The sequence below is a fragment of the Oreochromis aureus genome, linkage group 9 (assembly GCF_013358895.1).
Source record: "Oreochromis aureus strain Israel breed Guangdong linkage group 9, ZZ_aureus, whole genome shotgun sequence".
Classification (NCBI taxonomy): domain Eukaryota; kingdom Metazoa; phylum Chordata; class Actinopteri; order Cichliformes; family Cichlidae; genus Oreochromis; species Oreochromis aureus.
The window spans coordinates 17,176,791-17,202,321 of NC_052950.1; the positions used below are offsets into that span (position 1 = coordinate 17,176,791).

At 42.7% G+C, this 25,531-nt stretch overlaps 1 protein-coding gene across 2 annotated transcripts in view; it reads left to right on the top strand.

Annotated features, from left to right (window-relative positions):
- Positions 1–25,531, top strand: part of LOC116328250 (solute carrier organic anion transporter family member 5A1) — a 33,914-nt gene that overhangs the window by 258 nt on the left and 8,125 nt on the right. For both annotated transcript variants that reach the window (XR_005614186.1, XM_031749984.2), the window contains exons 2-5: positions 325–1,815; positions 17,536–17,668; positions 17,761–17,981; positions 23,536–23,700. Coding sequence is in view for 1 of the 2 variants with exons in the window: in XM_031749984.2 (XP_031605844.1) it covers positions 855–1,815; positions 17,536–17,668; positions 17,761–17,981; positions 23,536–23,700 (1,480 nt within the window). In the remaining variant the exon portion in view is untranslated. The remainder of the gene's footprint in view (positions 1–324; positions 1,816–17,535; positions 17,669–17,760; positions 17,982–23,535; positions 23,701–25,531) is intronic.

The following is a 25,531-nucleotide window of genomic DNA, read 5'->3' on the forward strand; positions in this document are numbered from 1 at the left end:
CTTTTGTTCTCCAGCTATATTTCTCGTTTTGACAAAGGAGAGCTGGGTTTTTAATTTGCCCAACCGCCTCGGCTGCTTGACACCAGTGTTTGCTAGTGTGGGTTATTTTTTTATTTTTGTTATGAAATATTGTTCAGTCTTGTGTAGCAGTTAAGCTTTACAAGGCGACTGGTATAATCCTGTGTAGATGTACTGTAATACCAAACTGACATAAGAGGAAAGGGCTGTATTTTGTATTTAGGCCTGTATAAATGTATCCACTTTGGAAGTAGCTATACTTAATTATCTTTTTCTTAACCCCCCTTTTTTGTATTGTTTTTCTAGGATGCTGCACAGCAAGAGAACAAAGGAAACAACAGAAGCTTTGAACCAATTTTGCCATCTAACAAAGAGCCATAAAATCAAAATCAACATGGGATCCTAGATAAGAAAATCTTTGTGACAGCATCTTTTTGTTATTGATTACATTCTAGTCATCTAGGAAATGTGTTGTCAACAGATAACTCAGTTGATGACCTCAGGTTTTTAGTTCAAGAAGGTGATGTTTTTCCGTGTTCAGTCGAGCTACCGCTATCAGGATTGTTTTGTGTCTTGTAAGCGTATTAGGAGTCTGATGTTTTGCTTTGAGGGAGGCTACTTGTGACAGAGCGGTGCTGCTGTGAGTGGAGATGTGGAATAAAACATGCACATAACTACAGGAGTTCAGTCTGCCTCAGTCTCACTGACAGGGCAGTCCTTTCTCCAGCGCACAGCCCTGCAGCAGCTCTACACTGTCTTCATGTGGCACTAGTTGCTGACTGGCAGACTTGTCAGCGCAGCCAGGGGCCGACTGAAGCTGAAACTCCAGCTGCGCCATGGCTTCATTGGACAATGATGAAACTGGGAGTGATATGTCCGAGTCTCTGGAGATCTGTGAGCTCCAGGACCAATACATGGAGCCAGAGAACTGCTTCAAGTCCAAAAGTCTACCAATCCTGAATGAACCTTGTCAACAGGGTGGCAAGGCTGCCGAGCCTCGGCTGGTCGGCACAGCCCACACTTGTGTGGCCCTGGAGGACCGTTGTGGGCTTCATCCTAAAACCCCAGACTCCAGCCAGGCAGAGTCCCCCTCCTCCAGAACAGACTTCTCCCCCTCTATGTCCAGCATGGTGGGGCTCAGCAGCTCCCTGCCTGTGGAGGGCCACAGGGCCACAGGCTCCGGTGGCAGAAAATTTGGATTCTCCATCACCCGCCTTATCCGCATCCCAGCTAGAAGGTATGTGCGGGTCATCCTGAGCGACTCGCGCTGCTTCTTGTTCTGCATGTGCTACTTGACCTTCATCCAGTCCCTGATGGTTTCGGGCTACCTGAGCAGCGTCATCACCACCATTGAGAAGCGCTACAGCCTGCGCAGCTCCGAGTCCGGCCTGCTGGTCAGCTGCTTCGACATCGGCAGCTTGCTGGTGGTCGTCTTCATCTCGTACTTCGGCGGTAGAGGTCAGAGGCCACGCTGGCTGGCTGTGGGGGGTGTTGTGATCGCTGTAGGCGCAGCACTGTTTTCCCTTCCCCACTTCATCTCACCACCTTACCAGATCCAAGAGATGAACTCCTCAGCGGGCCACGAAGGCCTTTGCCAGAGCAGCAACAACAGCGGCCGTGAACTGCTGGACGTGGCATCGTGCCCTCGCGACCAGGAGGGCAATGAGCACAACCTGTACGTGGCACTGTTCATCTGTGCCCAGATACTCGTGGGCATGGGGTCAACGCCAATCTACACCCTGGGGCCCACCTACCTGGACGACAATGTGAAGAAAGAAAATGCATCTCTGTATTTGGGTAAGTAGCAGCAGAACAGGAGGCACTGCATTCAGAAGAGGATAAATCTGTTCCGTCCTCTAATCCACTTCTATTTTCCTTGCTCATGACTGACATTTGCAAAAAGTCAAGGAATTATGTTTCAACACTAAAGCACTTAGTTGGTTTTGCTCAGCCCAGACTGGCTGAATTTATATAAATAAATCTGTAAAGTTTACAGACTGCTTTCTCAGACTCGAGCAACTTCGCAGTTAAACCGAGCAGCTCTGGTGTGTGGCTGGAAGAATGCGGAGATGCTGGGTTACACAGTCAGTGGTTTGTAACACAATTAGCATCGGTTACCCGAGCCTATTTCATTCCATTTGTTAATGGATTGGATGTTGGGAACGTCCGAGGCTGAAAGGTTATAATTTTATATCACGAGAGATTTAGAAGACTACTTTTTAATTTGTTGGGTCGTGTGATGTTTACAATGCATGCATTTATACTTGAAGATTTTATCCCCCACTCTAATGCTCTGTTCTTCTGATTTAAACCTCTACGCCATGTGACCTCTGCACCGCACTGAGGTAAATACAGAGACTGCAAAGTCAACCTTGGGCCAGAGGCACATGAGAGAAGAATGTGTAGCAAGAAGCAGAACTAGGTTGCTTTTGATTAATAGACCAGAACTGGCTCTGTGTGTGTTTTCTCTAAGTTTTGCGTGTGTATAAAGAAGCCAGAAAAGACAAGGTTGTGTTTGAGGTGTTAGCAAACTGTTTTCTTTGTTCTTATGTGTATTTCTTCACAGGTTTCCTTTTATTTATCTGTGTCGGGGCTTTACCCGTCTCTTAATGTGTTTGCTCAGATTAATTGGATTTATATATATGTATCACATACTTTAAATAGCTCACGGAGTAGCTTATGACTGTAGTAATCCTATATGTGCACTATAGCTGGGTTACCGGGACATGGGGCACCCTTCAGTCTTGGAGACGGCCACTAACTCTGTAACATTTGTGTCATGCAATCTATTCATTACATTTTTGATTGTTTACACTAAAAATATCAGATAAAAGATGAAAACAGACATTGAAAGATACAGAGAATATATGGTTGTTTTGTATAACTGTTCAAAACTCTTGAACCACTGACTGTTTTACTTGATTTCTCCACTTTTTGTCATCAAAATCATTGATTATATGTTCACCGGTGTGCATGAGCATCTGTTTCAGTGACAGCTGGCTACTAGTACTTTTGAAATTAGTGCCTATTTTACCACTGAAATGGATTCACATCATTAGCCACACTGCTGACGCTGGCCCAGTTATTTCAGCATTGCACAGCCTACAGAGCATCAGTCCGCTCTGCTGCCTGCACCGTTGCCCTCGAGACCCAGTATTGATCAGATCCCTTCATCGCGGCGACTCATTGCAGCATAGCTATCGAACCATCCACAAAAACAAGGCCCAAACAGTCTCAGACACCGACTTGCTTCGCCTTCATCCTACTAAGGTGTTTCCACAGCAGATGCATTAGGGCTCAATATGCTCCCAGAGTCGTCCTGCTCAAGACGTCCCTTTGTGCAGATTTCCATCAAAAGCAGCTCTCGCTCTGATGATGACCTTGATGGCTATTTTGAGAGAGCTCACAAAGGGATAATCTGTTCACTCCAGTAAAGCATTGTTTGGAAAACCAGACATGTTCTGACATGTCAGAGGGAGCAGATAATCGGGGGAAAAATGTACTTTATTTGTATTGCAGATCCCCAGAGAACCATGGTAACGCAGTTTCAGTAGTATCCACTTTGAGAACTCTTATCTTTCAGACAGCGATGGCTTATCGTGCTTTCTTGTGAGTTTGAGTGTAAACATAACCTGAACAGAGGAAGGAGAAGAGACCTTACAGCAGGACTGCAGGTTTTCACCCAGAAAATCATTTTGTAAAAATATAGGCTAACCCACATCTAGAGGACCTTCCCCTTCTCCCCCCTCAAACCCATTAATGTAAACCCCACCTCAATTTGCTCTGCCTCAGAGGGGAGGAGTTGCTCTCTTTTGTAGGACAATATGCTTTACGTTGAAGGGTACTTCTGGTGTCCTTGGAGAGAGAGAAGGCATGCACATATGTAAGAGAGATGTATATATGATGTTTGTCTTTGTGTCTGCATGAGTACACAGGGCCCATCACTCCATTTCTGAGCTCCGGCCCCACATCTCTGGGGTAATATAATAGGCACGGTGTCTGAACTTTACCTTTTTTGCTCTACTTTCAGAGCAAATGGTGACATCAGTGTACAGTTCGTGGAGAATTTTTGGTGTGTTTTGCTGCTTTCGCCTGTTTTCTAAAGACATGACTTAAAGTAGCCCCTGTGTCCATCCTTTTCTTCTTGTCTTTCCTCTTTTTTTGCTTTGACAGATTTACAGCATACCATTCTTGGTGTTACTATGGTGAACGTTTGTCTGGGAAGTCACTTCATTTGTGTGATGGTGGCTCGTTGCAGTGGATACTTTGTGTGGCACAATAATAATTTGCAATAGATGAATGAAAGAAAGACGTATTTGAAACACTTTTGTTCTTGTTCAGTTTACTCAGCTGTTGTTGTGACTTGTTCTCTATAAATAAAACTACCTCAAAGCACCTTTTAAAGGTAAAGACCCTACAATATTAGAGACGAACGCTTAACAATCCCTATGAGCAAGCACTAGGCGAAAGTGGGAAGGAAAAACTCCCTTATAACAAGAAGGGAGGGGAGGGAACGACTCTATCCTGACCAATTGTGGTTAAAGGGGAAGGAGACTTGTGTCTTTCTTTTTATGAATGTCTCCACAGAGATCCACAGAACTAATCAATAATCGCATTTGTCTTTGAATATTTCATCCATACCAGCCTTTGGGCTGTGGCTTAACCTTAGATGGGGTCTTTTTCCCCTCTCCACTGATGACCGCAGTGAGTTACAAGGTAATGATGCAGAGAAGGAGTAATTGACGTGGAAAAACTTGAGAGACTGGGTTTGATTTTACTGCCTTCTGCATTCCACAGTAACCTTCAAAGGGTGTGCTTGAGCTAACTTTATAATAAAATGAACAGAAAACACTGATATTAAAACCTTTTGTTTATGCTCTGTTGTTCTTTAATAACCTTTCAGTGTCTAGACGTTGCTGTCTCTGGCGCTTGTAGCTAGCTACCTGCTTTACATACAGGATAAGGTTAATTGATTCCTCCTAGCTGTCATCCTCACGGCCTCTGCATTAAGTACTGTAGTTTGCGGTGCAGAGGTCTCTCTGAAACTTACATCACAGTTTCCATTATTGGTGTTTTTAAGTTATTAATTTTTTATTAGGTACTCATGGAAACCATGCATCAAGCCTCTGGAGGATGGATAGGAAGTGAAGGAGGCGATGCCCAGTTTATGAAGAGAGGCCTAAACAGCAGTGCTGTCTGCACGCTGACACACAGACACATGCTCACATAGACACAAGGGGTGTGTTTTCTGACAGATTTAGAAAGAACAGTTGCTCTCAGACTTTTCTCCTGCAGTGTGTGCATGTGCGTGCGTGTACTGCAGCTTGGAGAGGCAACGGAGGAATGGACTGTTAAGTTTACAGTTTAAACCTCACTCTGATTATTGATTGATTGGTTTTTTTTTTTGATGTAGGATTATCACTCCTGGACCTGGCACGTCCCTTTCTCTGCTCAGTCAGTCAGTTTCATTAAATTGTGTGTCCTGGTCTGCTTAGCAGCAGCCAAAGCAAGTGCAGGTTGTGCACATAGTCAGGGAAACAGTGAAGTCCCCAGAGACCCCGCCTTCTCCCCGCTCCTCTCTGCCCCTCTGGGCTGACGGGCTCAGGTTTCAGGATCAGTTTAGGGTACACATTGATCTGTCAGAAGCTGGCACACATATAGAAAGAAGACTGGTCTTGTTTCACTGCCGTCCTTTTGGCTTAGTCTCATGGAGGGTTTAAATTATGCCACACTGGCCCTGCAGGGTTACTCAGGAGCAGGCGACCTTTCTGTGGGGCTGCCAGCTCTGACTACTACTGTTACTATGACGCGCCTGTGAACGACTGACCTCTGCGTGGCTGTGCTACTGATGACAGTGTGTGCTTCAAAATCTTAATAGTGCAGCAGGAAGAGAAGAAGTCATGTAAAAAAAAAAAAAGGTTCATGTGAGCGTAATAGTTTGTCTCCAGTGGTGGAGGTTTTTAACCGCAGCAATTGTAGTGTGTTGTATTTATTGCTTAACCTCATTGACCAGTGGCTGTTTTTCAGTGGTGAGTGGTGGCCGGTTGTTTTGACAGTGTGGGAAGGTTCCTGGGGAAATGCCAGGAGAGTTTTTTTGTGATATGAAGAATGCTAAAAGTCCTTTTGTTTTCAGCTATGCAGGAAAGAAATGCTTGCTTTGTTCTTGCTGCCTCTTTGGTGCATGTTGTTCCACCACATCCTCACTGATCCCTGACTTCTTTTTGGAAATCAAATTAAAGAAAATTCTCAGAAGACCTTTTGATGTAGTTAAACTCCCAGTGCACAGAAACACTGACGAGGATTGGGAACACTGGTGGTAGAAAACAAGACCGTGTTATGGGTGTTACATAATTAATAGACACCTCAATACAGTGATTATCTGTATGGCATTTGTTATTTAACTTGTTAAGGACGGGATCTAACTTATGCCTAATTATTAATCTGCAGTAGGCAGTAAGCTTCTCCTGCAGCTCTCCTCTCTCTGTTCTAACCCCCCATGCCACCACATGAGCACAGGCATATCCAGGTTCTTTGTAGGCTAAAATTAAAGCTGACTTAAACAGGATTGCAACCTTGCTCTCCCAGGTGAAAGTCCTCAGTTTAAACCTATTGCACCCTCTTTTTTTTTTTTGGATTTACATTACTCATCTCAGCTGATCTGATTTAAAAAGAGCTCTGATTGGCTGAGCTCTCCTGTCACAGACCAGATTTTCTGAAGCCTGAAAACAGTTTGTGCAGAAGTCTAGTCCCCCATCTGACCACTTGGATCATGATAATTTAGTTACTAAAAACATTTTCACGGTTACAAGTTGCATATCATCCCTCACCCCAAGTTCTTTTGCTTTTTATATGGATAGCTCTGATATTGCTCCACTCAGCTGTCAGATCTTGCTGAAAGTGTTTTATTGCTTACGGTTTAAAAAAAAAATGCAAGTAGCCACTTCCTTTTCATCGCTGCTGGCTGAAAACCCTCAAAATCATTTCTGTGTATTTTCTGCTGTTAAGCTAATCATAACTGTGATGAGAAACACGGCCTTCCGTTGTTTTGTCCAGTCCGGAAATGAATTGGCGTCAATAATTGCCAGATGTTTGCTACCAGGGGTGCAGTATATCCTGCGATGGCCATCAGAACAGAGAGTACTGCTGCTAGCGCACGCCGTGTTCTCGGAAAGACACGTTGTCAGATGGAGCTGCTTTGGGTTTCCACGTAAGTGGCTTTTCTCTTGGGATCGCAGGGTTACACCAGCCAGACACCGTACATCCACATCAAGTTAAATTGCATTTCCTCCTCCCCTTCTTGTGCATGCTACCTCCTCTGCGCATTGTAATCTCCATGTTGATGCAGGCTTCAGGGTGTTTTAAGAGTGTTGCTTTGCTACAGAGACGAGGGAGAAAAAAAAATCTCACTCCATTCCAGTGTTGTGCCCTCTTAGCGGTAGACTGGCTATTGTTCTTCTTGACCCCTGTGCTGCTCAGATGGAGAGTGAGCGAGGGACGCTAGCTGGAGGGAGAAGTGTTAATGGGATTTACATAAGTGCAAGAACATGTGGAGAACAAAAAAAAGTTCTGCTGTTTATGAAAATTGTTCTGTTGGTGTTGTCCATACAGATACCCAGCAGATCTTTCTTTTTTTCTCTTCACAAGAAGTGATTTCTTTTTATAATAGTTTATAAATGGACATGGAAATCCTATGTTGAGCTTCCCAGAGCCTGCTCTGTAGGATGAGATGGATGTCTTTAAACGCTATCTGACCTAACACCATTGGCGGCACTGTGCACAATGGCACGCGTGGGGAAGTGCCAAAAAAAATAACACATTATGACCAAAAACGTTGCCTGACAGCCGCACGGATGACAAGGGTGAATTTAGCTGTACGCGTTCATCTGTCTCTCGCAGCGATGCTGCCAGGCTCTGTTTAGCTTGTAAATGTAGCATTAATCTGGTTGTGCATTATGCAACACAGACTAATAGGCTACACATGCAACTGTGATACAGTTCACTGAAGAAGCAGTGTTTTGACAAGCGTCGTCCTCAGATGTTGGCAGCAGCTGAGTTTGCTCTTTGTGGGGAGGTTAGTGGGTTGGGAAGGGCGTACAGGTACAACGGAGGATCCCTCTGCTTAGCACAGACACTTTATGCTGTGAAAATGTTCATTTTTCACACTTTTGGGGGGGGTCCTAGTTTTAAGGAGTCAGTAGGCTCCGGGTGTGACCCTGGAGAGAGCAGCTGTTGAGAGCTGGCAGGATGCTTGCCTGGGGGATGGGGAGTACACATATATGAATGTGAGTGTGCACCTGCAGTTAGGGTGTGGGTTAGAATTGAGGGCTTTGGGGGGGGTTACTGGTAGTGTGGGTAAGTATTCGCAGAAGGTTTGTACACTTGTTTTTCCTGCAAGCATACACTTACAAAAAAGCAGGGCAGAAAAGTCTCATCCTCAACGTCAAGTATGGCTTCATACTCTCCTGCCACAGTGTGTAGGAGGCACTGCTGCAGAGCACAGTCCTTTTCTTACTTGCGTAACACCAAATTAATGAAATCTGAATAAAGCATGGCAGTGCTATGTAATCTTCACATCCTCTCCTCGTGCTCTCCTGTGTTAATTATATTCACACTGTTAAGAGATCATTAGATCGCCTGTCATCCTTCAAGATACCCAGAAATCAAATTGTCTCAGGAGTTCTTACATGGCTGTAAATTGCAAAACACACCTACAGGAATGAAAACGGCAGGAATTATTTGTTTAAGAATTAGCCTAGTGTGTGTGATTAATTTTCAAGTCATAAAGGGAAAATTGTTAACTATTAGAAACGTCGGTTTGAGTATGAATAAAACTTTTTTTGGAATTTTTTTAATGAGTTCTTGAGTTGGAATGAGCATTTTTGTGGTTTAAAAGAGTAGCAGAAGTAATAGTCCTAGTGGAGGATGTACTGAGGATGCCAAATTCTGGGCAGCGCTTTAGAGCCATGGAGCAGATTGCTGTGCCATGTCTGTCATTTACAGAAACTGAAAAGCTGCAGGTGCCAGCTTGTGGCACACTGAAAACCTAACTCGCTGCTGTAATGAATTCACAGCTTCACCAAGTGTAATGTGGTTCTACCCTCAGCCCCCAGATGCCTCATTCATGGCCACTCATCAGCTGAAAGATTATCTGCCACCCTCTCAAATGTTGGAACATTATCTATGCACAGGCAAACACACAGCTTGTTGTGTTTCAGGCTGGATCTGGGACCCCTCCCCACTATGTTCCTGTTGGCAGGGAAGAAATGAAAGGAAGGTACTGTAAAGGTCCTAAATGCTACAGCTCTGGTCAAAAGTTTCTCTATGTGACGATTCACGAAGTCACAGCACAGAACTTTGCAGGCTTTAATTATACCATAAATCTCATAAATCACATACATTTTTGTTGCAATTTTTTTGCAAGGTGTTGATCTGAATGTTTCTTTACCTTTTAGAGAAACCTCTTCACTTATTAACTGTAAACTTTTAGTCTTAGATAAACAAAAAGTTGTCTACTTTCTGTTCAAATCTTGTAAAGTGAATGCAGGAAAAGTCACAAAGAACGATGGATTAAGAGGCGAATCCAAAGATGATGAAGGATTAGGCTGTTAAGTAAAAGGATTTGCTAAACGTGGCAGCACGTGAAAGACTTCTGAGAGTAAGTGAAGAAAAGTTAAAAAAAAAAAAAAAAAAAGGGAGGAGACGCAGTGGAATTAATCCGTTTCTCTTGAGCCCGTGTGCCTCTGAATGACATTTCATCACCAAGCCATTTAAAGAGAACCGTGTTGCTTTCATTGGCTTGTCACCCTTGCAGCTGCTGCAGCGTCACAGTTAAAGTAGAAATAAGTCATGGCTTACTTATATGCAGTTAATTATTACTTATATGTAATAAGTAAGGACGGCAAAAAAATACACAATCAGTACACATTAGTCACCCATAAATAACAGCAATACAGTAAATGGAAAGTGGTTCTAAGAGAGGACGTCCTACTTAAGCAGATTTGTTTTCCCATGCATTACTTAAACTTAAAATCTTGCACAGGGCAGATTTGCATTCGAGGCCCACTCACACATTTTAATACATCACGGAAGAGCGGGCAGCTGAGCTGAGTCCTGATGTGCGTTGCTTGCTGGGTTTGCCATGTTCCCAGGTGATTTTGAGATTTTTCTTTCTTTTTACCCTAACCATGCATTCTTTTTTGCCTGTGCTCTCTCATCGCTTCATCCCCTTGAGTGGATTTTTTTTTTTTTTTTTTAGATCAGCAGCAGCAGATTTGAGGACTTTTGCTGCCAGTGCAGGTCTAGAAGCCTTAGGCCAGCAATGGAATCAGCAGAAAATGGTCATTTGGTGTCAGAAACGGGGTCTGTGACGCAACTAATGCACGCTAGCGTGAAGTTGTGTGTGGGTGGATCGGCTCCCACGGGAAAGCATTGGCATGCTGGAACCACTATTTCTTTTTGGACGTTGCTGACAGTCTGATTAAAATTGTTAATATCTTTTATTCCCATCTTTTAGGATGTTTTTCTTTATGCTAATTTGAATAAATAGATAAACGTGTATGCATTCATGGCTGGTTGAAGTGTTGCCTCACTGGCTGGCTGACTACTGTACCTCAGGCTCTCTGCTGCAGCTGAGGAGCAGCTAAAAATAGAGAAAACCCCTTTCGTTCTTTTTCCCCCCTCTCATTTTCTAAATATTTGATTTTGCAAAGTGAGCTTGGGGAACCCCTGCATGTAGCAGCTTCCATGAAAAATTAATACATTCAGAATTTTTCCTGCACCGTGCACAGCAAAGTGCTGTGGTATATAACACGTAATAACAGAGAACACAGTTTCAAAGTGACGCAACTTGTGCCGCTTGACTGCAGCATGCACGGAATATTTATGAATGGGCCTGCACTTGCCTTTATTGTGTCTTACACTGGAGGCATCAATAATATACCATATCAACAGCATTTTTCACAGCTGGATTAGGCGATAAGTTCATAGCTTGTTGTACAGAAACAACATAGAAGAAGGTAGGATGGAGGAGACAGGCAGGCTTGAGATGCTGATCAAGTTCTTAGTGCTCCTTGTGACTCGTCATATCTCTGCTTAAGGGGCTTCCACAGCAATGCCTGGAGGTAAAGTGGTACAGAAGTCTAACGGGTGGCCTGAATGTTGATTTCCTTCTGAACTGCTTTGATTGTGCAGTTCAGAAGGTTTCCGGTAAAGACTTTGGTCTGGGTCTGTACCCGCCTGTGCTGCTGCACTGCTAGATCAAAGTTTTCCCCACTTAATCCATTAAGATCTTCACCGCTTTCGGCACCTGAATGTAAATTCAAATGAAAACACAGTTAAAAAAGGTGTAGATCTCATAAAGAAAGTCTTGCTTGTTCAGCATGTTTTCATCCACTTTATCTAGAACATTTATAGACTGCTAGCACTATTCCTACTATTTCTTAAAAATAAAGATGGATATGTGTATTAATAGATCAGATTTGCATCATTAAACAAGTCCAGATTTAATGTTCTGTATAGCTATGCAATTAAATGAGGCTGTGCTTTGTTTGGATGTCCCACGCAGATTTATGTTGTTATCACAGATACGGTATCTGCCGGCTGCTTGACAGTGTTTGACTTTAATAAGTAGTCCGTCTGTTTTGGTTGACGAAACTAGGAGCTGGCAGTACAAGGCAGTCCTTTATCATTTCATATTACTAACATGGCGAATGTGCAAGTGTATTAAATGTAATCAGTTAGTAATAGTCGGCTCAGTTGTGCTTGTGTTGCTTTCAGCTTTTTTGTCCTTTCACGCCTTATTCTCATGCATTTCCACTGCCAGTACTCCATGGCATTTTCTCTATTTGTCCATGCATGTCTCTTGATTTTCATTTAATTCACCTCCCTGAATGTTCTTATCTGACTGGAAGCAGTTGTACAAGTATGTATAGGGAACTTTTTCCCCATTATTCACTTGGGGCTAAACGCAAAAACATGCACAGTCTTGCAGAGGCAACTCATCCTTCAAGTCTGTGACGACGAATGTGTACTTCATTATAATTGGGACCACAACAAGATCCATCCTGAAAAAGATCATCAACACATAGTAAATGGATTTGGAGATGTATGCCTTTTTGTGTATGTGTGCATCATATAAATAACTCGCGCATATTAAAGCAGTCTGCCCCACTGGCCTCACTCTGTTTGTGTATGTGTGCCCTTTGGGTGAAACTGTAAGGTTAGGACTTGTAAGAAGACACTGCTATGTCAGCAAGTTGTCATGACAATGCCGCCATTCCCCTATTTCATTGTGTTTTTTCCTCCTCTTGTCTCTCGGGGTTGGAGGGGAGGTCACATGACTGAACTGATCCCCATAATACAGGGATACATAGAGCAGCGTTTCCCTTCTGTGGCTCTTTTTCTAACAGAAGCCGCCACATAGATCATCTATCAAAAAACCCCCCAAAACAACAGAAAACAGCTACTACACTTTCCAAAGAGCTTTAGGAACTCCACAGAGCAGCAAATCAAAATTCTGTGCTGGCATATCGCATGAAGTAGATCTTATTAAATAAAGCAGAATAACTCATTCTGAGTTTTCCCCCCGCTGTACAGCAGGTGTGAGACTCAATTATTATCCTAGGCTAGAGTGAATAGTTAACGTGTGATGTATAGTGCCACATAAATCAACGTGGCACAGCTCAAGTAACGCTCATGAGACAACGTGATTGCATCTTTTTTAGAGATTCGGCAGCTCCCACGTAACGCGCTGAATACGAATCCAAGGTCGTTCCCTTGCTGCCTGCTGCCTGCTATCCATTCCCGGGCTTGTTTAGAGGCTGACTGAGCGGTGTAGGCTAATGGCCAGGTGGAGCGCTACATAATTCATTGAAACGAAGCTTTCCAGCCAGAGAGCTGGAAAGAGAGGGATTACAGAGCGAGGCTCATACCTCTACAGCCTTTATTGCAGGACGGTCGCAGGAGAGAAATAAATTCCCAAAAAACAAATGAAATTTTTACTTTGGCTGCGCGTAAACGTCGCTGCATAGAGTTTGGTTTTGTATATGTGACTGTGTGGAGCTGTGCGACCTTTTAACCTCACTGACGATGCAAGTCTTGTCCTTTTTATTTCGTCAATGTGCTTAAATCAAATCATTAATCTGCGCTAATTAGTTTGACCACCAGGGAGCTGCTTCATTAGCTGCAATGTGCTTTCTCATCAGGTCCTGTGGCTCTGCATCCTCTGCTGCTCTGGCTGAGTCTCATTGGTGAGGGGTGAGGAGAACACGAGGTCAGGAGAGGTCGTGGGGGAGGGGGATGGAAGGTCACTAGAAGCCATTGCATTTTTATGGACGAAAGTCCGTTCTTGTCGTGCAGCTATTCAAGCAGCTTCGGGTGCCTTGGTAACTACCAAAGATGACGCCATAAAAGCTGAAACGCAGTAAGACCGAGTGCAGTGAAAATCATCTCACCAATTCTTTCAATTCATTCTCCTTTTTCTCTTTGGCCTTCATTCATTCCTACGAGCTGTGAATGAGTCACTGCTGCTCGTGAATACAAAGGAACCGGTAGTGTGGAGGAGGCAGAGCGGAGACAACAGAGCAAAACTGGTCCCTGAAGGTTAGATATAAGAGGGATGCTGCTGAGCAAGCTTTATCACTCAGTTACACAGCAGGATCAGTCACCGCAGACTGCACCCAAGCTGCTTCTTTTTTCTTTCGCGCTCCTTCTGTTTCTTGATGTTCGCTCTTTATTCTCGCTCTCCGTCTCAGATATTGTGACCATACATCACATTTGGTCAGATACTGAACTAGCAGCAGTAATCTTAGGTGCCCACCTTGCCCCAGCGTTTTAGAATTTGTAGCTTTTTTACAGCAGCATCGATTTTTGAAGCATTGTTTACTTTTCTGCAGAATCATCTTGTTTTGTTTAGCGTTTTTTTTATTTGCATTGAGATAAATATGCTTAATACTTTCTTATTAAATTCCTTCGCAGCCGTCTCTGCATGCACTACAAGTCTGGACGGACATGGGTGTAAACTCCTGCTTGACTGGTTGGTAGACGCATAAAACTGTTTCTTGCTTTACTGCCTTTCTCTTTCTGGATTATTGTTGAGTAAATCTCCTCTCTTCTCCTCTGCCTGACACCGCTGTGTCCATCCATCACAAACGCCGGAGCTGAACCGCTAAATTGGTGTCAGTGAAGCAGTTTAAAACTCTAACCTCACTCCTCCGTCACTCTTACCCTTAATGCACCTTGCCTCCCCCCTGTCACACTTGCGGGTGAATGCACATTAGAGTTAATGTTTTTAAGATGCAGGGAGAGCTGACCTTGAATGCCGTTGAAGTCACTGAGTTGTAATTGAAACTGTGTGCTTCTTTTTGAGCTGTTTTGGTGCTGGGGTGATTGTGTTTCCTCAGATTATGTGGCTCAGATGATAATTTGTTGCTGATGTTGGATTCTGTTTGTGTATTTTAACATGTATGCGGTGTGACTGCATCTCAGTTTATATCTTTTGAGGCCTAGAAACCATGAAGGCTCAGCCTACATGAAAGTCAAACTGATCAACCACGTGGATGATTTCGATCCCGACTTTGTTTAACCTAAGAGTGAGAAACCAGTAACTGCAACGCAGTGCTCCTAACGCGTTACCTCTACATGTGTAGAAAGCCACATCAATTCTTAGTATGTTGTCCTTCACGTGCCGTTGGTGAAGGTCCATTGCGTAATTCAGTGAAATGAGCCTGTGGGCACCATGCGTTCCTCATTGGCATGCACCCCTGCAGTCCACTGACGTCTGCCACCGCAGCATGTGTTGTGTGTGTGTGTGTGTGTGTGGTTGATGGAGCGCTGCTGCTGTGCCAGCATATTCCTCAATCCGATGCCTGTGCCCCGGTCGCCCTTCAGGCCGGATGCGGCCCTCCAATCCCTTCATCCCAACCTGCTGATCTAAACTATCTCGGCTCTATGCCAAGTGGGCATGATAGGGCAACGACTAAGGCACAGTTTATGACCCGCCCTTTGTCCTTCAGTCAGGCACAACGCCGTTAACGTGATAGATGGAGTAGCAGGACAGACTTGCACAATCCCCCCCCCAAAGGGGATAAAATATGGCCGTCCTGGCCCGGACCCCCACGAATGAGGAGGATTGAGTTTGGAGGGCAATCAAAGGACCATGCTTGGTGGTTAACTTTTGCATGACAACATGCTGGTTGGATGCACCTGGTGTATTTGTGACTCAAGCCAGAAGGTGTTTAAACTGTGGTGTGTTATATTTGGGACAATGGAAAGGTCTATGAGACACTGGAACTATAACTAGTTATTTAGTTATACCCTTATACTGAGAAAGATTGCTAATGGAAGTTATCTACAGATTACAGTTGTCTGTATTTCCATGGAACAGATATGGTTTCTTAACTAATGTAATGGGCAGTGAATAAAAAGATAAGTTAGATACTTTTTAATTTACATTTAAAAGCTTGCTAAATCACAGACTTGTGGATTTTCTTTTCTTGGATATTTGAAATTTGGAAAATGGGTTAATTATGCTTTGCAGCCCAATGTTGATTATTAGCAAACTATCTTTGTCTGCTTCAGGTTTGTCAAGCTTACAGTACTCGATAGTGACATTTAGAGCCTGTCGGAAAGGAAATTTTTAAGACGGATACCGATATTTAGTGATATAGTGAAGAAGAAGATCGGCCTGTAATATGGATCAGCAGATGAATCGGTGCGACTGTGAGAGAGGATCATGACGGGGGCAGATCATTTGAATCTGCGGCAATCTATAAAATTCACCCTTGTCTTTAAACTGAGTCGTTTCCACTACATTTCCCAGAATTCATGTGTGGAGACTGCTTTAGGTTTTTGTGAGACATTTTTAATTTCACAATGGCCAAGGCACAATAAGACCTCTTAATGTCCCTGCCAACTGTAATGAACTGTTTATTGTCTGCAGGTGCTAATATCCTGTTGCACTGTGTAAATGCTTTGACTGCGGCAGTGAATCGACTCTCCGGGCAGCAGGATATGAGAAACGGCAAAGTGAAATGAGTTAAAAAGATCAAACGTGATAAAGGGAGAAAGAGGCAAGAGAAGCTTTAGGTGTGTGGAGAAGAAATTCTTCAGTTCATGTAGATTTTATTGGAATAAAGCTTAACAGATCTCCAGGCTTACCCACAACTTGGTTATCCATTTTAATATATGTCTTATGCGTTGTTTTTTTTTAGATGTGTATAGGTTGTTTGTTTTCATTACATTTAAAAAAAATATATTTTTATATAGAAACTTTGAGCCCAGAGAATTGCTGTCTTACATCTTGTGCTTACAAAAGTGTGTCGCTGTTAGTGAATGTCTGCTTTAGGTTGGCAAGAGGAGGCTGTTGAGCAATGTTTTCCTCTATTCCTCTTTTACGCAGTGCTTTTATTTAAGGGAGCCTTGATTTAATTAAGTTTTGATGAGGATTTGGGCTTTTTTTTGCTACTTTACTGGCCAAAATCCACAGAGGAAACCATGTCCAACAACACCCAAAGTGCTTGGATGAAAATATGAAGGTGCTATATGCAAATGTTGGCACGGCAGCTGAAACATTTGGTTAAACAGACTGAGATGAAATGGTGTTTGAGTTTCCATTCTGACAAAGGCAAGCTTACATGGTGGATAATGTGTGTGTATGCGTGCGTGCGTGTTATGTAATCTGGCTGAGAAGACGCGTTCATTTGGTCTCAGAGATAGATTTGATATTTTGGGTGCTGGTGGACACACGGCACACCTGCTGCCTCTCCTGCTAAACACAGGCTCTGTGTGAACACACAGTTCAGAGACGCAAATCAACAAATCTGAGCATTTCGGTAGGTGTGTGTGTGTGTGTGTGCGCGCACGTGTGGGAGAGGAGCAACAGAAGCATATGGCTTGTAGCTATTTTGATCTCTAACTGCAAAGTCTACATGTGGGTATGAATTTTGTCATTCAAGCACACACACAGTGTTCCAGGTGTAATTATAGAAAGTTTAGCCCCCTCATTCCGACTGGTAAATGTCTGCTGGATGTCCACAGGAGGTTTTTCCACTTGTCCAACTAACTTTAATGAGTTTTCCTCTTCCTGAAACAAAGTGACGGTGCACGATTGGCTCTCTAACTGATGGTCTTCAACCTCAGAGAGTTAATGTTTCAACCACACAAGGTCTGCTGGTGTGTCAGAGCTGCAGGTCATCGTGAGACCTTTGTTTTTCTTTTGTTTTTCCTCAGATGCTTTATGAGCTGTGAGAAATTACCCGAGGTGTAGGTGCACAGTTCCCACTGATCTCAGTGCAGGTGTTATAGATATAATGAATGTGATGTAATGAACAGCTCCTGCAGGTCTGATGTAGTCAGTTACTGGGAACAGTCGGTCATTAAGCATTAATGTGGAAATTTGTAGGCTTTGCTGGCTGCAGGCTTCACGCTCATCAGAACTTGCAAATACCTGATAATGTTTAACGAAAGCTGCAAAGTGTTTGTTTTGCAGATTTTTGACTGTTCTGTCTGTGCCTCTTCTAGCCATCATGTATGTGATGGGAGCCCTCGGACCCGCAGCTGGCTACCTGCTTGGAGGCGTCCTTATCGGTTTTTATGTTGACCCCAAGACTGTTGTCAACATAGACCAGAATGATCCTCGGTTTGTTGGAAACTGGTAAATATGAAGCTCGTGCCAGCTGTCCTGTGATATGATCATGTGTTTTCTCAGTTATCTTTATAAAACTTTGATTTTTCTTTTCCTTTCAGGTGGAGTGGTTTTCTCTTGTGTGCCATAGCTATGCTTCTGGTCATCTTCCCCATGTTTGCCTTCCCTAAAAAGCTGCCGCCACGCCACAAAAAGAAGAGGAAGAAGAAGAAGATCGGCTCACCGGGTGACGTGTCCAGTGATGATGACGTGATGAAGGAAAAGTCCAATAGCAAAGGCCAAAATGTTTCCTCCTCCATGGGCTTTGGAAAGGATATTAAAGGTGAGGAACAGATAGCATTATTTTCACTAAGCATTCCTTATAGATGGATTTCTAGGTACCTTACACAAAGGACCCATGAGCTACTGATGTCCAAACAGCCTTTAATTCAATCAATGACTGGGATTAGTCATTTTATCCAGTAGTGCAAGGTTCACTGAACTCTCCTTTAAAGATGTTATCGATTAGTGATGGAAGAGCGTGTCTACATAGATGCCTAATGAAGCAGTAAACCTTGGAAGTGTTAGTGGACATTAGGTTCTATTAACTTTAGTGAATAAACAGTAAACATGTCTAAAGGTCACACACAGGACAGTATGGCTGCACAGTGAACTTAATTTTGCAATGAAATGAGCTCCATTTTAAAATACATGCTCTGCCAATTAAAACACAAAGCAAAAGCAAGTTAAGCACTCCTTAAATTAGGACCGACCAGGTGCCTGCATGTGCTGATCGCAGCTGTTCCCTGCACTGTGCTGCTTGAAGCTTCTTACACTAGCCTGGTTGAGTAATACTATGTTAAAAGACAGATTTATAAGAAAATTCAAATGTTTGGCACAGGTACAAACACAAGTTGGCACAAATTTAAAAGGAATTTTGCAAAAGTGAAAGCGGTGCTCCTGTTTTTTGTCATTAAAATGAGTGTTGAATCAAATAATCATGATTGTCGTCGTCGTGCAGTCCATCAGTTGATTTTGCCACCAAAGATTACTCGCACTTAAGGATGAACTGATTCAACTTTAGTGATCAAACTTCTGTTACTGTGCTGTCAGGTCCTGACTTCATGTTCTCCAAATCTTATGAATGTAATATCAAAGGAATGCATTTTTGTGGTCAAAGGTCAAGGTTGCTGTAGCTTCTTATGTGTTCCATTCTTGTGGTTGGTGATGTTTCATGTGCACCTGGATTATTTTCATTACATCTGACACAAACGTTTTCTTGTACTCAGGATGAACTGGGAGGGACTGGATTGTGGTTTTTGTATCACCCTAAAAAATGAAAAATGTGCTGTTAAAAATGTGATTTTTTTATTTATTTTTTTTAAAGACCCGCCCAATGGTTTCCTTCTTCACTACAAATCACATATCGGTCTAGACTCTAGACAGACGTGATTGCAAACTGCAACTGGACTGGTTTTTGGAGGCTTCCAGCTACAAAGTGGTGATTCTAGTTTATGTCATCTCTGAGCCAGGTGCCCCAGGAATCTCCCGGCTTTCCCTGGAAGAGCCTCTAGTTGAGTCCTGCTCTAGTGTTTCCCAGTTACCTCTTGTGCAATTTTTGCTCTCAGTCAGACAGCTCTCTCTCTTTCTCTTTCTCTCTCTCTTTTAAATGAGCTCTCAAGAGAGTTCAGTCACATTTCCACACACAGGACTAGACAGACTGAGCTGCAGAGGAGTGCACGTTCGCATATGTGAAAATCACAGCTGTGAATTTGAACACGCATTTAAGGTTTCTGCACGCTTATAAATGAATCCCCGTGTGTACGTCGGAGCATTCGGAACAGGATTTCGTCTCAGAGAGACGCACACGTGCTGGAATGATGATGAATGCGTTATAGCTTCATCAGCCCACAGCTAGCTCTCCGGCTGTTTTATTTGTCTCAGCACAATGTTTTGGGCTGTTGTGCAAACTGTGGCCAATTTCGTTCAGTGTTTGGATCTGGAATGTATTTCAGTACTCTGCATGTCCTTCAATTGAGGTGTGCTTGTTTGTCCATAGCCCGAATTCAGCACTTTCTGCGAAAGATATGCTGCAGTGAAGTAGCTATCTTTTTTCTTTTTTTGTTGTGCCCTTCACATCATAAGCAAACCCTGAAAAATGCTAACACTGATTTTTTTTACACATCACAGGGACAAACTTTTTGATTATGGAAAATTCCAGGCCTTGGTCTACTGCTGCGTGAATGCAGTTCCCCATGGAAATGTTGTCATTATGGATAAACAACTGCTGACACATACTGTGTATTACAGCCATGTTTCAATATGTGATTTATTACCTTGGCACGCTGTGAAATACACACAGGTATTTCAGCTGGCATTTATTCCTCTCACAGGATAAAACGGTTTCCAAGACTCACTTCTTAGCTCCAAACATCAGCATCCGTCTGAAGAATAGTGTCATTTAATGTCAAAATATGCGTTTTGCATTTATACCCTCTCAAATCAGTTTTAAGTACTGTAGCACGCAATGACTTAAAGCTAAAATGATATAGGGGTCGGTGCATTGTATTACTAACTGCTGTAAATTGCCTTTCTATTTCTTTAACCAACGACGCTTAACGTGTCGGTGTATTTCAACCTTGTTGGCTGACTTGATCAGACAGATGACACAATTTGACGGTGTCGTCAAATAACTTCTAATAGAAAAGCAAATGTGGCTACTCTTGTGAGCCAGTGGTCTGTCTGATTGAGGGAGCAGCTGCTGTAGATGCCAGCAGGACTTCACCATCTGTCCCCCTGCAGACAGCGTTACAGCACGCCTCCCAGGAATGAAATAATTAGCGTCACTTTCCTTTTCCTACCTTTTGATCTGGGATAATGCTGACAGATGCTGCTAATATTTCCCCGCCTACAACAAGATCAGTTGCATTAGTACTGAGACTGCTATTCTCACATCTAGGCACCGTGTCATCTAGTCACACTGGCCGGCTTCCTAATAACCTCCTTTAATAAAAGGCGATAATAATCAACATCACTTTCTTTCTGCCCTTTCTTTTGTTCCTGCTTTGCTTTGTGGTATTTGCTTTTGAAGCGTGTGAGTCAGAAGAAGCCCTCGTGAGAGCCGCATGGCTGTAAAACCTTTATGTTTTAAATCCCTGGACACACACACACACACACACTCTAGCAGGAAGAGACTGGAGATGCCAGTTGCGCAGAGGGTAGGCAAGCCACCTCCAGCTAAAAGGTTTTCCAAGTCTCACTTTTGTGCCCAGATGTGATTGATCAGACCAGACGCACTCTCATACTGAGAGAAAAAGACTGTAGAGATGGAAGAAAGACTGAGCAGCAAGAGCAAGATTTTCATGATTAAAATATAAGGCTGTCATTATAATCTAATGATTTTTTTTCCATTTGAAATAAAGAAGCTTTACTGACATATTTGTGACCTAACTTCTTAAAGTTGGTTGGACATTTTCTGACTCTTTGTGTTTCCTCTGAATAGTAAAAAAAGTAAAGACCATATCTTTTCATTTCCCATCTTTATTTTTCTTTCTATTGACTTTGTTTCTTGTTATTAGTGTTATAATCAAAGGAAACCCTACAGACTCTTAAAGGATGATTTGCTCCAGCTCAAGGTGACTTTGGAGCTGTAGATTCTGCAGCACGTTCTGGGCGGTCTATGGCACATCAAACATCCAAACTACATGGATAGCAGTTATAGAGAAGCAGTAGCTTGAATCTGAGGTCCCTGTGGATTGCAGAGATCCTCATTCTGTCAAACTGCTCCTGAAATCGTATACCTTAGCTGTGCTGAGATGGAGAAGTCCATATGCGCCAGTGACCTTGTACCTCTTGCAAGCACATTCAAGGAAAGCTTATCTTTCACAAGGTTTAGACACATAAAATATACAGAAGACCGAAATAATGCCCTGAATATGTCCTGAAAACAGGGAAACCAGGGAGCCATCCCTAGCAGAGACTGCATATTTCCATCTCCTCTGATCTGACATCTTTTTATAAGATATAAGCAGGGATGAAAATCTGAAACCCAATTTTAGGGTTCAAATCTGGAACATAATTGGTTAAAAATCTTGCATAAAATTTGGTTTTGTGAGGTTGTGGTCAGCTGACCTTTGCTGCTCTTTGTGTGTTTAGTCAGCTAAATTCAATAAGATACATATCGATGTTTCACAACTTATATCACTGATTTTTTTCCAATGCCTTAATACCATGAAAGTATTATAAAAGGTAGAATTCAGCAAGTGAATCTAATCAACATCATTTTAAATACAAATTAATGTCTGCTACCTTTGATGTAAGCTAATATTGACCACAAACACCACGTCTGCTCCGTAGCAGTCCAACACGAAGTCCTGACTGTAAACTTCACCACAACACTGTAAACTAACCAGTTTAGCCTGCATTAAACTGCTTAGTAGTGGCCTACAGTATTTTTACGCAAAGTTTGAGTGAGACAAAATGAGTGTACTTCAATTCTACATTCAACTGTCATTTTCAATGATCTCCAACTTAACCCACCCTAAACAAAAAATTGTTGTTGTTGATAATATTCGCTCCTCTTCTGTAGCTCTGACCGGAACTTTACATTTGCACCATGAACGGTTTACAGGAATGAGAAGAAAACAAAATGTGTTCTGGGTATAAGCAGGGAGTGGGATGTCTTTATTTTCTTATTACTGAAAAGGATTTCTGTCATCACAAAATATGGACTCATTTGACAGTATTATGCTGGCAGTAATGGTAACCTGCCTATCAGATTTAATAGATCATTAATTAAAGGTGCTGGATTGCCGTTCCAGATCATTCCCGCTCACATTAATGTCTGTATATAAGATATATGCAGAGATGCATTTTTGACATAACTGCATTATTGCACTGGGATAAAAACAAGGTTTTTTTAAACATTTCCTGGGACTATTAAAGGCTAGTAGCAGGGAATTGATTAGTGATTCAAATGGAAGCCTCACGTTTGTTTTGTCTTGACAGCAACCATCTGCCCTGCTTGTTTACGTATGAGTATGAATCCTTACTTGCTCCAAACATTTTTTTTATTGGCACCAGATATTTATCTTTGAATCAATAAAAACACTTCGGTCCACTTTTCTTTGCTGCTCTTTCTCAGCTCTGTTCTGCCCGGTAACAGTAACGCACTTTTGCAGTTATACCACATGACTACTGAGTGACAGAATGAAGGGGGTTCATCATGGGGACCAAATCATATGGACACTGCCCTCAAGCAGACATTAAAGGGCATGTATGCCCTCGTCATGATAAACCAAGGATGACAGTATTCAGGCTGTAAATGCAGAGATTGGTTGGTTGGTTTTGCGCACGCAGCACAGAGGCACATGATCCACATGTTTGCACTGTATGGCAAACATGCCGGTGGCTTCGTGAAACCCCTGAAGCTCAAAACAATATCTAGGCACAACTAAATAATGAAGGGAGATAATTAAGAGGGCAGCATGAATGGTTAAATTGTGCTCGTTTATAAAAAGAAAGTGTTTTCCACAGAAATCACAGAGCATCTGCATGTTTGTTTACTGTCTTTTTCTTCTGCAGTCGTGTGTGAAACAAGAATAATTACCCAGACTAATGAGACGAGGCTGAGTGCATCTTTGTATTTAACAATATTTGAGTGAGTTTCATAGACGTTTAAGTGTTGTTTACTCTGACATTACCTAAGGCTGATACTACTTTACTACTACTTTTGGCTTTTCTCAATTACAACTCTTCTTGCAACGATTCTTCCGATTGTTCCAGCGAATGAAGAGTGTGTGTGGGAGTGAGTGAGAGCCAAATTAAGAAATTGATTGCGCGTTAATTACAGAGCGAGGGTAACGAGCTGCTCCGTCTTGTCTTGTGTCGCTCCTCAGACCTTCCCAAGGCAGCACTGAGGATCCTTAGCAATATGACCTTCCTGTTCGTCAGCCTGTCCTACACAGCAGAGTGTGCCATTGTCACCGCCTTCATCACCTTCATTCCCAAGTTTATTGAGTCACAGTTTGGTATCCCTGCCTCCAATGCTAGCATATACACAGGTGAGTGTGACTTTCCTTACTCGTAGGTATGAATATGTGGCTACTAGCTGCCAGTGAAAGAGCTGTGGCAGTTTGTTCACTTTATTAATGATACCTATGTCGGTTTTGTTTTCTACAATCAGAAAATAGCCGTCGATTCAGTCTGTATTGACTTAAGCTCACATTTGTTCTCACCTCTCCACGTGCACACATCGCTATGACTCTTTGAGTCCTGCTGGATTTCATTCAGTGATAATCTTCCATTACATCTCATGACTGTAACACACAAGTCTCTGCAGGCGACATTCATCATAGCTTGGTCTCTCTGATATGCACAACCACACATACACACACAGGACCCTCCACCCTGCCTGCGATTTGTGCACCGCATACGTAGGGTTCACAAAGAGCCGTCTAATCCTTCAGTCGCGTCTGAGCCAGTGGTATTAATGCACAACTAATCTGGTATCAGGATTACTACGCTAAGGACTGATTAAAAACTTAATTATGTCTTTGAAGTCATGAAGGGGTGTGTGTGTGTGTGTGTGTGTGTGTGTGTGTGTGTGTGTGTGTGTGTGTGTGTGTGTGTGTGTGTGTGTGTGTGTGTGTGTGTGTGTGTGTGTGTGTGTGTGTGTGTGTCCAAGAATACTGCTGGCTAACATATGGTCATTTTTAGACTCTCACATATACACACAATACCATCGCCTCTTCCCGTCTGCCTGTTGCCAGGATACAAGGGGTAAGGGCAAACGGGTGGTGCAGTTGCCATGACTACTCAAATGATGCCAAGCTGCCAGGATGTGATGACTGTTGGAGGCGAGGAGGAGAGGTGCCTCCCATTGATGGGAGCATAGTGCTTCCTCAAATAGTCAGCTGGACTGACCAAATACATTTCAGATATGATGCAAAGGAAGGGTTGGTTATAACTTAGTAGGTGTAGGTTTGGTATTTATATGCCAGATATGCGAATCTCTTTGCTAACAGCTCTTCTGGAATCACCTTGTTTGTGCAAAAATACTACTTTATGTCTCTTAAGCTGCATTATCTTCGGCATTTTTCGTAGATTCAAGTAAAGAAACGGAAGCAAATTATGTCTCTATAACAGGCCGCTACTAACAAACTGCCTAAAGGTACAATTTAAAATAGTTTTTTTGTTAAGTTCTCTGTATGCTTCAGTGATTCATAGGTCAGTCAAAACTTTGAAAGACCTCCAGAAAGCCCGGAGGACTATTGTGGCAGTAAAATACAAAATAATCTCATCTTTCAGGAACCTTTGAATGGTTTTTCTCTAGCACAAACAGTAATGGAGTTGTGCTTATTTGAAGAGCGCTTGTAAAATGTGCCCGCTGCAAGGCTGATGGTTAAAAAAGAAAAAAATCAAAAAGCATTAAGACCACTTTTAAAAAAAATCCAAGAAAGTCTGGTTCCTTGGAAACAAGAAAGAAAATGAGGGGTGACTCAAGACTTTTGCACAGTACTGTATATAAATAAACATGACTCAGCTTGGTCTAACTAAAGTGAGCTAGCACTGCATTTAATGAATAGCAATATAGTCTCACAGACATCAAATAGAAATAACTTGAAATCACATTAATTACCACCTTGTTGGATCAGCATCATGCCTGGTTACAGAGCTGCCACAGCTACATGTTCATTAGATGTTGCTGCAGAAATAGAGCTGTAACATCACACACGCCCCCTCTCAGCTGTAGCCCCCCCCCATTCTGCTGCTTTGCTTTCTGTTTGTAACTCTATTTGTCGCTTTAGTTGCTCTCTTTGTGTTCCTTATAGTTCTTCTTAGGTTCTTAAAGCACCTCTTGCATATAGTGACACACACGTAACCTCTCATGTT